General features: G+C 38.3%; 1 protein-coding gene across 1 annotated transcript; it reads left to right on the forward strand.

Moving 5' to 3' along the window:
* The first annotated feature begins 5,974 nt into the window (after positions 1-5,974).
* Positions 5,975-16,287, forward strand: GMNC (geminin coiled-coil domain containing). The gene is made up of 5 exons (XM_060297586.1): positions 5,975-6,106; positions 7,666-7,840; positions 9,562-9,650; positions 10,565-10,681; positions 12,414-16,287. Exons 1-5 carry the CDS (start codon positions 6,104-6,106, stop codon positions 13,029-13,031), a joined length of 1,002 nt encoding a protein of 333 aa, XP_060153569.1. The 5' UTR covers positions 5,975-6,103; the 3' UTR covers positions 13,032-16,287.
* Positions 16,288-17,532: the final 1,245 nt, after the last annotated feature.

Genomic DNA, 17,532 nt, shown 5'->3' on the forward strand with positions numbered 1-17,532 from the left:
CCTACTTCATTTCCTCAGGGGAAGCAGAAATAGTTTGTGTCATGTAGATGTTGACATGAATGTGGGTAACTCATTTCCTTTCCTTCTTTCAATCTCGCCAGTCAAATAAATCCTTTCTCATGGGAACAGTTGCCCCTTTATAGAAAAGTGAGGAGTGAAGAATAAGTCTTTGTTTCCCAACACCTTTTCTCTTCACTCTGTATTTCAAGGCAATGGGCTCATTGATTCCTCCAGATACATGCATATGTATATAAGCAAATATATAAACACATACATTTATACACATCTGAATAGATACTAAAGAATGCACAAAGAATAATTGTTAATAATTTTTTAAAAGATAAAAGTTCTTCAATATGCAACTTGTGTTCTTACCAGTTGTGTTCTGGGACAATGAACCAGTTTTTAAAGAGCTTAGTCAATTTGCTTGCTTGTCTTTTGTTGCCATCTCACCTATAAACGAAGCCATGGAAATTCATTGTGTTTAAAATTATTGGCTATGATTTGGTCGTGCAGGGCTAATACTGCTGTTCCAGAGGTGGCAGGCAGCAGGAAAGCTTCTGGCTGGATGAAGCAAAAACAGATTATTTACACTGTCTTCATCGTGACTCTCTTTTTATACATTAACAGAGGATTTTGGAGTTTTACTTTATTGTTGGCATGGTACTTTATTCATAGTCTAACGCTTTTGCTCATTCATTCAAGTGTTATTTAGCATTATTAATTTCATAGCAATTATAATTCTCTGTATTTTTCTCAGATTGTTTTTGAATGTATAAATGCTTCCCTTAGCTAGAGGTTTTTATTATGCTTTCATTTTGTAAAAAAATATGTGGAAAACAGTTTGACTAGAAACACCCAAATTTGATTATTAAAAATTTCGAGTAAGTTTCTTTGATTTGATTGTAAATAAGGTGATTTTGCCACAAATTATTGGATCAATAAGAATTCCGCTAACATTCTATGGATTGTTATGGATTACAAAGATATGGAATTATAACTTCACTTTAACATTTTGTATCTAAATGTATTTCTTTGTCTTCTTTTAATGAAAGATGCCACATTGTTTCAGATTCTCTAATTCCAGGGTTAGAACGAATGAGGTCCTGGTGGTCCTGTTTTGCTAACACCATGAACTAAACTTTTTGAATAAGCCAGCCAGTGATGTGCCTATTTGTATTATCTTCAGGATAAAATTAGATGTCATGGTCTGTGCCAATGCACCTTTTAGGTCTTTAGTGCCTAGTCAGCAATCCATCTACTAACCCTGAGATCAAAAATCCTTAAGAGAGATTTCAGGAGCAATGAAGGTACTGAAACCTAGTTTATGAAAGTATTACTGCTCCTGAAGCAGAAATTCATTTTATTTAAAATTAGAGTTGGACTAGCATAACTCTGATGTATAGTAATCATAATAACTCACGATTTCCATTATTTTCTAATGTGGTTAAAGTAATGAGGAGTAGAGCTGTGTTTGTTTTATGTTGTTTGGGATTCCACAGCTCTAATCTTTCTGTTAATTCAAATAACTTTCACTACTTATGTATTTACAGTGCTACTGAGATTATCTTACTGCAATTTGGCCAGAGAGGAGAGTGGGGCTTCCCAACCAGTGCACCAAAATGCGATGAGTTAAAGCTCTGGGAGATAGTGTTATCCCCTGTCCTCATGGTGGCCTGATAGGGCCTGGGAGAAATGGGATATTTGCCCACAAACATAATTTTCTTAAGTGCCATATTACGAGAAAAGCCAGAAAAAGCAATTTCACAGAGTACAAAAGAGGTTTCCTGCACTTTACACAATGAATACAGATTTGCATCCACTTGCTAGGTATCCTTCAATATGAAGTACACAGTTGATCATTTGAAAGATTTGTGAATATCATTATAGTATATGATGGTTCTTAATATAATACAATCCAATACAACTGAAAAATTAAGCAATCACTCAATGAGTCAATAAGTAAAGGTCTAAAGCTGGTTATAAAGCTATTGAAATAAATGCTTGTTAAAAATCCAATAAAATAGTATCATAAATCTCTACCCCCTGCCCCCTCATTCTCCATAGCACTTATCTGAGTCAGGCCTGAATCGAACATTTCACTCTATAATTTGTCCCTGGCTCTTCTCTTCTCTGGCTAATAACCTGATATTAACAGTTGACTTTCTTTTGTATACCTTTTGTTCATGTAGAAATAGTTTTTGCTAAGGCATGAGTTATTGCATATGTGATGGTTATTAGAAGCTATGGGTAGGTGAAGAGTAGGCAAGATTCTGTCCATACCAGCATGATTGATTTCTGCACATCACTCTGGAGGAGTGATATTCAAAACTAAAACTAAACACGTCATGGTTCTCCAGTTATGCTGAAATAAAACATGCAAATGTTAAACCTCCCACTGTAAATCATTTACTGAATTGAATTTTCTCTAAGGGTTTCACTTTTCTTTACCTATATGTGAAAGCAGGCCTAGTATATTTTTATTCCCTGGAGACTTAGCTGTAGAAGTTAGAGGGAAAGGTTATGTTCATAAAGAGAATTTCTTAATTGTTCTTTTATTATATATGCTACTGAATTCACTAATGAGGTAATCAAATAAAGTGTCCTCCAGGGGTAAAATAAAAGAACATTCCATATGCCAATCTATTTATCTCCTTGGCCCACCTCTGATCACACTCTCCCCTTTTCTGTCTGCAGACTTGGTTTGTGTGCAGGTCAAATTACCTCCTATTTTGTTATATCTTTGGCCTGGCAGGAGGCAGTGCCCTGATTCAACAATTGGGCTGTTATTAGCCACCTTTCTTTAAACACCATCCCTTCAGCCACAATACAAAAAAGCAGCTTTCAACCGATCTTATTTTTGATAGAAGAAAAATCATCTACATGGATTGCAATCACTAAGGAAGGTGAATCTTCTTCTTTGATACTTATGAATAAAAAACGGCCAAAGGAATTCACATTACTGCTTAATTGATTCATTTTTCAAAAAATAATCATCAAATAAACCATAAGGCTTATACCTAAGCAGTGGACCTTAAATAAAAATATGAGCTTAAATCACACCTTAAGAATTTAGAAATCTTTTCCATTAGTTTATGAATGCAGGAAAGCTTTACCTTCTGATTTATGTTAAATTGTCAATAGCTCTTTACTGTTTAAAGATTCTCTGCCACCATATACATTTCCAGTCTTACTAAGCTAAAGTAATTAATGATTTATGAAATATTTATGTGCTGAAAATCCATCAAAAAGTTCTTAAAAATATTTCTACCCCTCAAAAAAACCCCTGGAATTTTACAAATGTAGTTTGTATTTTTAGTTATTTTTAATAGGCAAGGCACTGCAGCATATATGTTCAAAGAAAGAGTCTTCTACACCTAACAGTAATAATAGCTACTAGTCATGATTTAGGCAGTGAATTAAGAATGTTCAAGCATTAGTGGTCAGTTTTTTAACAAACCGCTCAAGTAGGTACTTCTTTCTTAATTTACCAGAGGAGCTAACTGAGGATTTGGAGACCATCATATAGCCTCAGGTGACTTAGTCTCAGAGGGTAGAGCAGGAATTTGAACCCAGGTATATTTGGATCTAAAGCCTATGCCCTTTATGTCATACCATGCTTGCTCAATTGCCTGTTTTGTGTCATTTTTGGAGTCAAGAAATTGTATCTCCCAAAGGCTTACATGTCTCAGTTATGACAGTTTTCAAAAACAAAACAACCTCCCTCCTCCTTTTTCTTGCCCCAGGTGCTCATTGCAAAACTAATTAGGATTTTCTTTGCCCTGAACAAGATCATTGATTCTTACCACCTAAATCAATTTTGAACTGTTGCCAGGGCATCTTTGCCCTTTGTGCAGCGAGAGCAGAGAGGGGACCACTCTTTCATGTCACTGAATGAAATGAGTCCTGTTGAGTGACTCAGGTAATAACTTCCAGGGAGTGATCTTCAAATCTGGTACTAGTCACTTAAAAATGTGTGAATAAGGCTTCCCTGGTGGCGCAGTGGTTGGGAGTCCGCCTGCCGATGCAGGGGATGCGGGTTCGTGCCCCAGTCCGGGAAGATGCCGCGGAGCGGCTGGGCCCGTGAGCCATGGCTGCTGGGCCTGCGGGTCCAGAGCCTGTGCTCCGAAGTGGGAGAGGCCACAGCAGTGAGAGGCCCGCGTACCGCAAAAAAAAAAAAAAGTGTGAATAAACAGTATTAGAACAGAATAAAAGGACTCTACTGAGTCTGACACCTTCTTCCTCTTCCTCTTCCATCTCTTTCTTAATTTTGGACACAAAGCTTACTGAGCATCTGCTAACTGTTAGTCACTGCTAAATGCTATGGATGGTAAATACAAGGCTGAATGAATAAAGGTTAAAACCGGTTTAGAGAAAGGACTCTGCAGACCAGAATCAGAACTTTTCTCAATTCCTTCACTTTGTATTAGTTCGCTAGGGCTTCCATAACAAGAACCACAGCCTGGATGGCTTAAACCACAGAAATTTATTTTTCCACAATTCTAAAGGCTGGAAGTCCAAGGTCAGGGTGTCAGCAGGGTTTTTGGTTTCTCCTGGGACCTCTTTCCTTGACTTGCAGATGGCTGCCTTCTCTCTGTGTCCTCACGTGGCCATTTCTCTGTGCATGCCATCCTTAGTGCCTCTTCCTCTGCTTGTAAGGACACTCGTTTTATTAGCGTAGAGCACCACCCTTATGACCTCTTAACCTTCATGACCTCTTTAGAGGCCCTATCTTCAAATACAGTCACATTGAGGGTTAGAGATTCAACATATATAAAATTGGGGGAAACACAGTTCAATCCATGAAAATGTCCATTACATAAATATAATGTGCAGTGGAAAGACGTCAAAGAGAGTCAGAAACTATAAGTATGGTAGTTAGCATGGATGCTGGAGCCAGAGGTTCAGATTCCCAGTCTGCCACTTCCTAATTGTGTGAACATTGGTCAAATTTACCTTCGGTGCTTCATTCACTATCTTTTGAAACAGAGACAGTAAAAGTACCAGCCTCCTGGGTTATTGCAGATGAAATAAGAGTTGGCTGTTAGTGGTAGATGAATAGTTTTAAGGATATTACTCGTTTTTCTACTCTGGATATAACATCATAGGAATGGTGAGAATAAAATGCAAGAGGAAAAATGGCAGAAATAAAACACTTTGAGAAGTATTAACACTAAATTTTCTTAATTATATTAATTCACTCTATGTAATAGTAGTTGTGAAGAAAAGACCAACACAGAGACAGACACTTGAGATTCCTACATTTGTAGCTTAATTCATTCTTCATTGAGCACCCATTACATGTTAGAAATTTTTCCGGGCACTTTGGAGACAGCAGTGGACAAAACGGACAGAAACCGCTATTCTCCTGAAGCTTACATTGTAGAATGGATACAGATCGCCTCCACATTTCACACCCACTCCAGAAGCTGGGGAAAATGAGACATTATATAGAAGGAAAATGCCAATCAATCGCAACGTCATAGAGCAAGCTATTTATCAAGTGGCCAGAGAATACCCATGAGCAGTATTAACGTTGGGGTTGGAAGGGTTCCCCAAGCGCCGCTCTGAACCCCGAGATGCTGATTTGCGTTTTTCCTGACCCTACACCCTGGCTCCCGGGCCAACCTGTGCGCCCCGCCTTGCCCGGCAGCTGCGTGCCTCGCGCGGGCAGGAGCCGGGATCGCCCTACCCGTCCGGGCGGCGCGGTCACGGCGGGTCCTGACGCCGGGGCCCCGGGGGACGCGCGGCGAGCCGGCACCGGCGCGGGTTTTGAAGCCGCGCTGCGCACCCGGAGGCGGAGCGCCGTGGGCCTGCCCGAGACCCCGGCCCGCTGGGTCCCAGGTCTCGGGAGGCGGTCGCCGATAGTGGCAGTGACTTTGGCTTTGGCCAGATGTCTCCTGACCCACGTCACCAGCTTGTTAAACCTCGCACCAAATCAGAGGGCGGCGCTTGCCGGGAGCCCCGGGCGTCACCCGGAGCTCCCTTAGATTAGAACTCGCCTCTCCTAGCTCCTCCCCTCAGTCCCATTTAAAGCTCCCACCGGCTTTCCCGAAAAATTAAGAGTGGGCTCAGTTTCTGCAGCGCCTTCTTCCAGGGCAAGATGGTAAGTGAGGAGCCAGCGTTAGCTAGTCCGCTGGCGAAACCGGGGGTCTCTGAGGTCTACTAAGCTTTGCCTTTAGAATTTCTTCCACCTTGGAAACAAGATTTCTCTGCTACCTGCCAATTAAAACAGGTCTTCCTTCCTGCTCCATCTCTCTTTTCTTCTCCCCTGTCTCCTCCTGGCTTTCTCTCTGTCTCTGTTTCTCTGTCTCTCTTTCATCCTTTCGTCCTCTCTGTTATTTCTACTCTCTGTACTTTCTCCCAACTTTCCCTTTACACCTGTACTCGCTTTTCATTCCACCTCTTTCTCTAGATTATGCACATATTTGCAAACACTTGAACTTGAGGCTAGGGGTATTTGGGGTTTGTTTCCTTCTCAGATGTCAATTGCATAATAGCTCAGCTTTGATTCCAATAATAACCTCAGAGGAAGAGCCTACAAACATGCTTTCAGAATAAAAGAAAATAGCACTTGATAAACTTTTGGTGGAATTTCTTTGGTCTGCACTGCCCACGCTGGACTTGCTTCAAGACTGGACTTTTTCAAAACTTAACTTATTGGGAATGTTAACAAAGTGTGACTTAATTGACTTAACTTTCTTTTTTCCTCTTTTTATTTGTTTTCTCTCTGTTTATGTTATGCCTGAGAAAGTTCACAAGTCAACAAAAGACTTGTCGTGGTCAAAGAGTTTGTCCAAAGCTGGGCTCTGCTGAGATGAATGGCTTTTACCTGATTAAACATTGACAAATAATTAGGAATGGGCGGTTGTACAAATTAACCCAGGGAGTCTGCATACCTGCCCCTAACTGGACGTTTGGAAAGACTGTGTGTTTGAGGTTTGAGGAAGCTGGGGCAAGAGGGTGTTCACTGGCTCAGAACACAGTAGAGAATACATGCCAGGCAGTTAGTAGTAGCAAGATAACTTTGGAAAGGCATTGAGATGTAGTGGTGGAGAGACCTAATTAGAGCTTCCTGTCTCTGCTAACTAACCTGTTTCAGTAGTATCCAGTAGCATTTAAAACCAGAGGAAGAGAGGTAGGAGGAAGGGAGGAATGGAGCAAGTTTATAATTCAGAAACTAAAAACGAAAATAAGGAGGTTAGATTATGTGACGTGTTCTGTCCATTTCAGCCTTAGCATTCTAAGTTCTTTGTCATTTAAGGTTGTTAGAAATATAATTAAGATATTTGCTAAAAAGAGTCAAGTAGCTCTTACATGTTTCACTCATTAAGTAGAATTCCTTTTACTTAGATCTTGGGTAGCCTGTTAGATGCCTCAGACCTGGCAACAGAGACTACTCCTAGATATTTACAAGTTTGGTCCATCTAATACTAGCCTGTTCTTTGCTGAGAGGACCTAAGGAAAGTACTGGGTAAACCAAGGAGCTGATTCCTTTTTAGTAATTATATTTGGACCACTCAGAATCAATCTGGGATCTATATTTAACACCTTTACTGTTTTTTATTCACTGCGCATATTTTCTGTTTCTTTCTCCCACTCTTTTCTCCCTCCAAATTCTCATCACCCCATCTCTTGGGACCTCCCACATACTGAATTTTACAGAACACCGTTCTGCCTTGCCAAGACCAGTACTTTGTAGGAGGCCAGAGCTATAATTGCCCGTATTCCGGTACAACGTCAGAATCTAGTGTTGACGTTTCCACGGAGACTTGGGTCTCTTTCTGGGCTGCTGGTCTCCTGGACAACAGAGAGCCCCAACAAGCACCACAGGCACAGGGTAAGTTCTGCTCTTCTGCTTTCCTGGTAGATCTGAAGCCCTTTTCCTGTACTCATAGTTGCAAGGCATTATGGGCTGGAACTCTGTAAAAGAAGGGATGATATGTAAAGTTTAAGAAAGCCCAAAGACTCCTGTATTTTGCAACCTAATAACTTGCTTTTTGTGTACTTGCCAAATAGTGAAAATGGGCTTCTTCCTGTTGCTCACTGTACAATATGTATTTCTCCCTATACTTTACAGTTCTTGGAGATTTCAGAGTCACTGAGAAAGTATGGGTCTGGGTCAATGTTATATAAACAATACTATTGTGATGCTTTTGGAATTAAAATACCAGTTAGAGCTTTTTTTTTTTTTTTTTTGGTATTCAGGAAAATTTCCCTGGGTATGAGAGAGAAGCAAGGAGAAGTACTAACTTAATCTTTTATTTCATAAAGGAAATTCTATGAATAGTGTCTTATAAGTGGAAAGAAAATGATTCCTTTTTGCCTAAAGAAGACTTCAACTTTGGAGGGAAGTATAACTTTGATGGAAAATTGCACATTAATTTTGCCCTGGGGCTTAGTAAACAGTGTTTATAACTATTAAAGGAATTTCTGATTAACGCTCAAGTTTCTGGAAGAACTCTAAGGCATTTCAGAATTCAATATCTGGACTGTTGGTTCTACCACAGGAATTTGTTGAATTTGAGAAAAGACACAAACAAAAAGCCCCCAAATATTGAAACACACTTATATGTAAGGAAGGAAGTTATTCAATTTTAGCTTTCTACTGCAAGAAACACAGAAAACAGAATGCCCAAGAATGTGAAACCAAAGAGTGTATAAAATTTTATTCCTGTCTCCTTGCCCATCATTCCACTTTAATCAGAAATATTTCAGTAATATTTTAGTTGAAGTAGAGGAGAGCAAGAGTCAGAACTGTACTAGATGAGGAAAAGAAACTAAAAGTAAACCAAATTAGCATGCCCAAGCATAGTTCTTATTGGTAGGCATAATTTGCTGTCAAATATGAAAAGAACAACAAAATCTCTTTGAAAAATCATAAAACACTTTATAGATGATGGCATTTGAAATACATGAGTTTGGGTACAGTTTTGAGATTTTCAATGAGTTCTTCAGAGAAGCAAGTTCAAATTATTTTGAAGTAGAAAGTGCTATTCCATAGAATTCTGAATAAATACTCTCTCTCAGGCTTAACTGATAGGCAGATAGGCAGAAATTTTTCATCTGGGGAAAAATGGTAGCATTAAAAATAGGATTTAAAAACAAAAACAAAAATAGGATTTGATTCTGGAGCCAAACACTATATCATTAAGCACCACAGCTTAGAAAATAAGATAAAAACTTGGAAAACATAGCGGAATTGAAATGTAGGCCTACTTGAGGGTGGGACCAATAAACATCTGCATGAACTAGTAAAGCAGATAGGACAGTCTTTATAAATTTAGCCAGCAGGAATATATATATTAGGAAGGAAGTTGACCTCTTGACTCCTAAAAATTCACCTCTGTAGCCACCTTGGCATATAGTCTATAAATATTTCTTTCATAGCATGCTTGCCCCTTCTGAAAACTTTAAATGTTATTTTCCCATGTGGAGGCAATGGCTAATGTTAGAAAGGTAATTGAACCTATTACCTTTCCGAAATCCTCCAGTGAGTTCTTGATTACACAAAAACTGCATGTGTGTTTTCTCAGTTACCCATTTGGTGTTTTCACATAGAATCATCCAGTGACTCGAATTTCCCTGTTCTTAATTCGTGTTCATGGGAAGAGGCTCAGCTTTCCTCTCAGCTCTACAGAAACAAGCAGGTATGTGTAGATAATCAGAACATGAGACCGGCCATGTTCCATGCAGTTCATTCTCAACATCATACCTTAATGTCACATGGCTTCTTTTCCCTTGTTCAGTTCATTGACTGTCAGTTTAGAACCAAAATGGACATTTGTCCACAGAGAAGTCAAAGTTAGGTGATCACCATGACAGGAAATAATAACAACAAAACCAACAACGACCAAAACCCTCTAGGAAGACCTTCAATCAAGCCCTGACCTTACACATTTTAGCTGTATGACCTCTCAAATCCTCCTTTCTCTTATCTATGAAATGGAGATATTTGTGCTGCCTACCTCAGAGGGCTGGTGGAAAGATCAAATGATAGAATGAGTGTGATAGTATTTTTAAACCATAAACAGCTCATCACTTGGACAAGGGATGATGATTGTAAAAGTTCTTGCAAAGATTGCTTCATTTTCCCTATTTTGTTTGTTGTTATTTATGAGAGAGTAATTTAATCTAGTGGACGTACAAACTGACCTGAGACTGAGGGAAGCCAACCCACATCTTTTTTTCTTTCTTCTTTTTTTAACATGCAAGGAAGAAGTTCAGCAAAACCTTTCTAAACACCGTTTTCTATATTTAAACAGTTGTACGCAGCTCATTTTCCTACATACCTTCCCGATCCCCTTGTGGTTACAATTTTAAAAGTCATCTAATCTCTTCAAACACTTTGCAATGAAAAAATTCAGAGCACAAACTGAACAATCAAGTGGTAAGTGGGTGTAGATTGAACTTAGGCCTTTGAGGACGAGGGCTCCCTGAGATTGAGTTCATAAAACAAACAGAATAATAATCAAGTTTAAGTAGGTTAAGGATCAGTGGCATTATTATAAGGTTACAAAGTCAATATAGTGGAGCAGCCTTCACCATTGTCTGCTTTTTGCAGCTCCAAGATACTCTGGTGCAGAAGGAAGAAGAACTCGCTAGGTTACATGAAGAGAATAATCATCTCAGACAATACCTGAATTCTGCTTTAGTTAAATGTCTTGAGGAAAAAGCCAAGGTATGTGATGACCCCCTCTATAAGGACAGAGCAGTGATTTGAGAAAGAAGACCATTTGGGTAAAACTCCTTGATTCAGTGTAAGAAGTGTATTAAGCAATGTGCCTTGAAATGCGCCAATAGGATGGGCAAATTTTTCTGAAGGAAATATAGCACTTTCACAACAATGTTTATATATCATTTCCCTGAAGTATCTAGATTGCAGATTTTAGCATATATTACAAAAGGAGTTGCTTAAGAATCAAAAACCAGTCAAGGGGATTGCTGAGACAACAGAGGCTAATCAAAAGATAGAGTTGGATGGGACGCTGGAGCGGGAATTAGATCCGAGAGACATGCGTTTCTTTTATCTGTTTAACTTTAGGTCAGTCACTCTCCCACTTGGGGCCTCATTTACTTCTTTGTAAGTGTATGGGCTAAAAGATCTTTTAAGAATCTTTCCATGTCTAAAATGTTATAAATATGGCTGGAACCCACATCTCTTGACTGGTAATTAGACATAGCCGAGTACATTATCTGTTCATGAACATTTCATTCTTACTCCTTTAAAATGAACTGTTTCTAACTCAAGGATAGTTTGCCCATAGTCCCTTTTTGTTGTTCTTCCTTTTTGGGGTTTTGTATTTTTTGTTACCTGTCTGCCATTCTGTTACCATTATTGTTTTATCATCAATCTTTACCTTACTTCTAGACAAGCTACATTATTTATCTAAATCGATCATATTTCTTACGACTCTTACCCAGATAGAGCAGCTCAGAGAAGAAAAACCACTATATTTAGTGCCTTTAGAATTCAGTTAGTTTTGTTAAAAAAAGGGAGCACAGCTTACAGTTATTAGCCTGGGGTCCTATCTCCAGCCACCATTCTGTGAAAAAGCACAGTTATTAAATTAGTAAGTGATATTAATTAAGCAATTTTTCTCTCTTGTTCTCAATTTTGCAAGATTTAGAATAATATAATACATACCACATGGGAGTGCTGTGAAGGTTAGGAAAATTAGAGGAAGAGTGTTATGTAGAATTGTAATCAGTGGTTCTGTCTAGATTCAGGTGCCTTAGGCTTAAATCTAGGCTGCATGATCCTTAGCAAGTCACTAATGTGCCTGTGCCTCAGTTTCCTCATTAAAGGAGGGTTTAATAGTATCTACATAAAATGAGATCATGCATATAACCCGTGTTCAATACATGATAGTTGCTATTATTGCCATAATAATAATAATAATCATTACTTCCCGGAACTGAAGTTTTAAAGACATCATTTCAACTTTTTTTTTTTTAAATGCTGTATTTTTAATTTTTTTGCGGTACGCGGCCCTCTCACTGCTGTGGCCTCTCCCGTTGCGGAGCACAGGCTCCGGACGCGCAGGCTCAGCGACCATGGCTCACGGGCCCAGCCGCTACGCGGCATGTGGGATCTTCCCGGACCGGGGCACGAACCCGTATTCCCTCCAATGGCAGGGGGACTCTCAACCACTGCACCACCAGGGAAGCCCATCATTTCAACTTTTAAATGACTAGTAAAATTATATGAATTGGAATTTCTAGGTGGTAACTTGTCATCATAGATTTTGATTTAAAAGCAGAAGTTAATCCAATGAGTTTTGCTTTTGCATGTGAAAATATAAATTTAATCAAGTTTTCTAAGGAATTAAGGTGACCAGTAAATATTTGACAGTCTTAAAGAAAATGATGTTGATTATCTGACTGTGTATTTTCAAATATTACTTCCCCAGAAATTGCTGTCATCAGATGGGTTCTCCAAAGCACGTGGAAAATTCAGAAAGGGGAAGAGGAAACCCAAAGAGCAAAGATATTTTCCTCCTGAGATTCCCCATCATAAAAATGCCAAAAGAAACCTCTCTAGTGAATTTGCTAACTGTGAACAACCTGGGCCCCCTGTGGATCCCTGGGTTCTTCAAACACTGGGGTTGAAAGACCTCAACACCATTGATGACACCTCATCAGCTAACTACAGTGCCCTGTCATCTCATCCCAGACGGACCACAAGCACATTTCCCCAGTTTCTGAATGATGCAGTTGATTATCCCGGTGCCTCCGGGGAAGATCTGCCAATTGACTATGGAGGTGACAGAACAACCCCCTCACACAGCACTGCCAGCCACAGGGAAGATTTTCACTTCCTTTCTCAACTTTCAAATCCCCCAGGAGGACTACAAACTCTTCCTTACTATACTTCTGATGTGTCACCCAATAAGACAGAGATGGCCTTTTCCACATCCCTGAGCCCTCACTGTAATGTGAAAACTCACTCCTTCCACCAGGGACAAGCCTTTGTTCGTCGAGATGAAGAGGGAGGCTGGAAGTTTACCTGGGTCCCTAAGCAGTCTTAGTGATCCCCTCCTCTATCACAAAGGACTGCCATGAACTCTGTTTACAAGACCTGTCTTGCACTTGAACCTGACTATGTGGAAAATGCAAGCTATTGCCCAGACTGTCTCCTGCCACTTTAAATGTCACTCTCAATTACCTACTTAAATCTGCAGGGAATGGCTTCCAGGAATCTATAATGAAACATGCCTGCTCTTCTTTCACCTAAATTTGACTTGTTTACACAGCCACACCTGCTGTTGACTTCCTTCCTTGGCCCTATACTTGAAAAGGTATTTTCCAATTGCCTGAATATTCCTTTGAGACCTACATGTGCCATTCCAATTATAACAAGTCTAAAAGCTTTTCTTCTTTCATCAGACAGTTTAAATGTTCACAGCCTTCACCTTTCCACTTTTATTTCTCTCCTGTTCCTCTTCATTTCTAAAAACTGCCTTTGAAATGAGCATTATAATTGCTCCACATAGCTGTTATTGGGTGTTCAAATAACTGGGGGTGGGGTAGAAACAAGAATCTTTGCCCATTGCCATTCCTGAAGACATAAAGTGAGTAATGTTATGTGTAGTGCAGTTCATTAACTTGAGTGTCCCATGATGGAGCTGACAAAAAAATCTCTTCAACACCTGGAAGTCTACTGATAAGCAACAACACTGATAAATTAAAAGATAAAAGAGAATGAAAATTACTTCAAAATGCCTGCATGGTGTATCAGCTTCTATGGGCACCTGGCATTGTGTCTGCAACCAACATCACTCAAACAAGAAGATTTCTGAGGAATTCGTGGTAACGGAATAAGTCACTATCCTAAACTAATTAGATGCTGATACACTTCTATTCCTGAAAGTATAGTCTAGCCTAGCTCTGACACTGTCTTACTTATCCATTCAGTCATTCATGTGTTCATTTGTTCATTCATCAACACACCCAAAATATTTGTAGAACACCAACTGTGTAGCAGGCATTGTGCTCTGTGGTGATGATAAAATGTGAACAAGTTAGATGCTGTGGCCACCCTCATGAGACTCAGACTCACTCATCTGCTGTGACCTTGAGAAAGATACTTCCTTGGTATGAAAATTCAGTTTTCCCAACTGTAGAATACAGAAGTCAAAGTAGATAATCACTGACATTCTATAAATTGAGCCTGGGTCCCATCAGCTTTACTCCAACACTGCCATCCCAGGGCACTGTTCTCTGCTTTTGATTGGCATTGCAGATATGTTGGGTGAACTTTTTTGTATACAATTTTTTTTAAATGTGAGTCATTTGTAGTTAACACTAGAAATCATTGCTCTGATCACAGTATTCTTTTTTCTGGTATGAACCCATTTTTGGGTTAATTCAGTCTGTGTTGAGAACATGCATCTAAAAAATAGAGACATTATTTTCTAAATAAGTGTGCATAGATTTAATGGAAATATTGACATCAAAGATCTCTCTTTCTAGATTAAAAAACATGCATTCTTCATGTTCATGTTAGTTCTCCTTCTTTCCAATTCCCCAGGCTCCCTATCCTTCCCAGAATAAGTTAGGTATCAAAGATGTACACCTATGATTTTTGGGGAACCAAACTTCAGTTGATGATAAGACCCACCATGTTGTACGCCTTTCCCATTTTTCTTTATTCCACCCTTCAGTAAGTCATCTGTACAATCAACGCCTGAGAGCATGAGTATTCTATTTGGAATTCTTTGTGACTAAGACATGTCTTTTGTTTTATTGCTGTTTGGTTTTTGCTTTATTTTGGTGATGTGGACAAATGATCTATTTATGAAGTTTTGCTACCACCCAGTTTTCTTTATAATCCATGAAGGGGAATCAAATATATTAATTATTTTCATGACTTGGGAAGAAATAGAACACATTCTATTTTCTAAAAACAAAACCAAAACAAAAAAGTGCCTTTTACATTCTAATATCTGTTCCCCTGTATGGTGAAATTTATCTCTTTTTAATTACAAATATAAGAATTAGAACTGACTGTGCTTTAATAGTAGGAATCAAGAAAGCAACATAAATATTTTGAAAGTCTAAATGATCAAGTTGTAAAACAAAATTGATTAGTCAACAAATTATTTTGCGTTTTTTATGTGCTGCATCATGTGTTAGGCACTATGAGGAAGCACCCAGGCTTATCACATTTGGTACATACAACAAAGCCACATAAAATGTAACAGCTTTTAAGTGAAACTTGGTCTCAGCCCAGTTTAAAGAAGTTACAGCACATTTGTGGTAAAGGATAACTCGCTCTGGCTTATGTGGGAGAAAATGACCACTTGTTCTTACAATCATATCTATAGGCATTTGATATCCACTGGAATTATGTATAGAAACTTATTTTACTGATGTTTGAAAAATTAGAAATTTCTCTGACCTGAGTATATGTTCTAACTTTATGGTTTTACCATGCCCATCCAGTAAACCAGAGTTAATATTTTACTAATATAAAGTGAGAAATAAAAATTAAATAGCACTTTTGTGATTGCAATGAATATTTTTATATTGTGCATAACATTTTCGAATAATGGATTTTCTTCTCCTAGGTTTTAACCATAATCTTTTGATGTGCACCTCTTTTGTATATGTGCACCTCTTTTGTATATCTTTTGTATATGTGGCCAGACTAATATTTTCAGCATTTAGGGTTCAATGGTTCTTTCCTTTATCCGGGGTACATTAATGAGGCTTTCAGATGTTAACTGGCCTAAAAGGTCAAGTGCTTTGTGTGTACAGCATTCTCTTACCTAACCTCCCATAAAAATTAGAATCCAGTATCAGTTTTTAAAATTTGATCACATTTCCAATGTCCTCTAATCATCTGAAAATAGATCATATTTGTATCTCACTAGTATCTGGAAAATAAGGGCAATTGGAAAACCTTACTTATGCAGGTGACATTTAATGAATGGGATTGTTTAATACTGCAGTGATGCTAAACTATAATTTTGAAAATTTTGAAGAAAAGAAGCTATGTGAATCAATGAAAAGAATTACTGTTTGATCTATTTCAAGAAAACAGAAACATTTTTTTAAAGTGTGACAAATCAACAACTGACCTACTAAGTATAGAGTTAGTACACCTATGATAATTTTTTGATAAATTTACCTCTTGCCTGTAAAGTCAAGATATGCAATTTACATTTGTTTCAGTTTACCAAAAGATTCACATAAGGTCAATATTAAATGTACCATTTAAAAAATTTTAATAAATCAAAATAATAAAAATTTAAATTTTTAGTAATTTTATTTGGTTTACAAGCTACAAATATATGGTATATTTCTTAACATATTTGTCATATTTTTAGCTACATTTTTTGTTACATGAACATAACCAGACATCCAGTTATGATTCTTAACATTGGATACTCTATAAATGTAAGATATAACTTAACACTTAATATTTTAAATGATTTTGATTTGTTTATGATTTAAAATATTTCTAATTATATGTAAAAGTCAATTTTGTAATGAATTTATATCTAATGAATAAATAAATGACAAAAAATTTAATCCTACTTTTTTGGCTTTATTTTAGAAAATATTTCAGTGAATGAACAACAGATAAAAACAAGTTTTTGGTATTTATTTCTGCCATAAATTTTGTCATAGAAAAATATATGTATTTTTTTGGCTTCCCTGGTGGCACAGTGGTTGAGAGTCTGCCTGCCGATGCAGGGGACACGGGTTCGTGCCCCGGTCCAAGAAGATCTCACATGCCATGGAGCGGCTGGGCCCATGAGCCATGGCCACTGAGCCTGCGCATCCGGAGCCTGTGCTCCGCAACGGGAGAGGCCACAGCAGTGAGAGGCCCGCGTACCAGAAAAAAAAAAAAAAAAAAAAAAATATATATATATATATAAACTTCCAAATAGTGGTATGATTAATAATTAAGGCACTCATTCAACAGATATAGTCTGTGCCAGGCTCTGTAGAAGATATAAAGAGGAAATACGGGCTCAAACTAACATAGCTATAAATGAGAGAAAATAACTTAAACATGCTTAATCAAAGCAAGGGAATAATTAGCGTTCATAATTAAAAAGTTCGTGCTTCAGATATGACTGGATCTAGGTGCTCAAGCAGTACTGTCAGGAAGCTGGTTTGGGATCTCAAGGAAAACTGATGATTAGGAATGAATTCTGGAATGCTTTTAAGATAGTCTCACCACACAAAAGTATGGCAGAAACCAGGATGAGGTAAGCAATGTGAGCCTAAAGAGCAGCAAGCTATATCCCATAAGATATTGTCTAGTTTTGTAACATTGTAACCCCCTCCCCCCTGAAATGAATAAAGTCTCAGTTAAATGTTCCAGATTGGTCTCAGTCATACCATGGTAGATTATGAAAATATTTGGGTGTCTGTACATACAAATTGTGAGCAGATTTTCCCTGAGGTCACTATAGAAGCCATATATCTATCCCTAAGGGGGAGATTAATATCAAGAGAAATAATTTGAGACTTGCGTATCAGGCCAATAACCCACTGTTACACAGGTTACCAGTA

Source organism: Globicephala melas, chromosome 4 (genome assembly GCF_963455315.2).
Source record: "Globicephala melas chromosome 4, mGloMel1.2, whole genome shotgun sequence".
NCBI classification, from domain to species: Eukaryota; Metazoa; Chordata; class Mammalia; order Artiodactyla; family Delphinidae; genus Globicephala; species Globicephala melas.

Excerpts from the sequence above, each read along its gene's own strand:
- GMNC (XM_060297586.1), top strand. Across the intron at positions 9,651-10,564 it reads AGCTCTACAGAAACAAGCAG|CTCCAAGATACTCTGGTGCA; the intron begins GTATGTGTAGAT and ends TGCTTTTTGCAG. Across the intron at positions 10,682-12,413 it reads GTCTTGAGGAAAAAGCCAAG|AAATTGCTGTCATCAGATGG; the intron begins GTATGTGATGAC and ends TTACTTCCCCAG.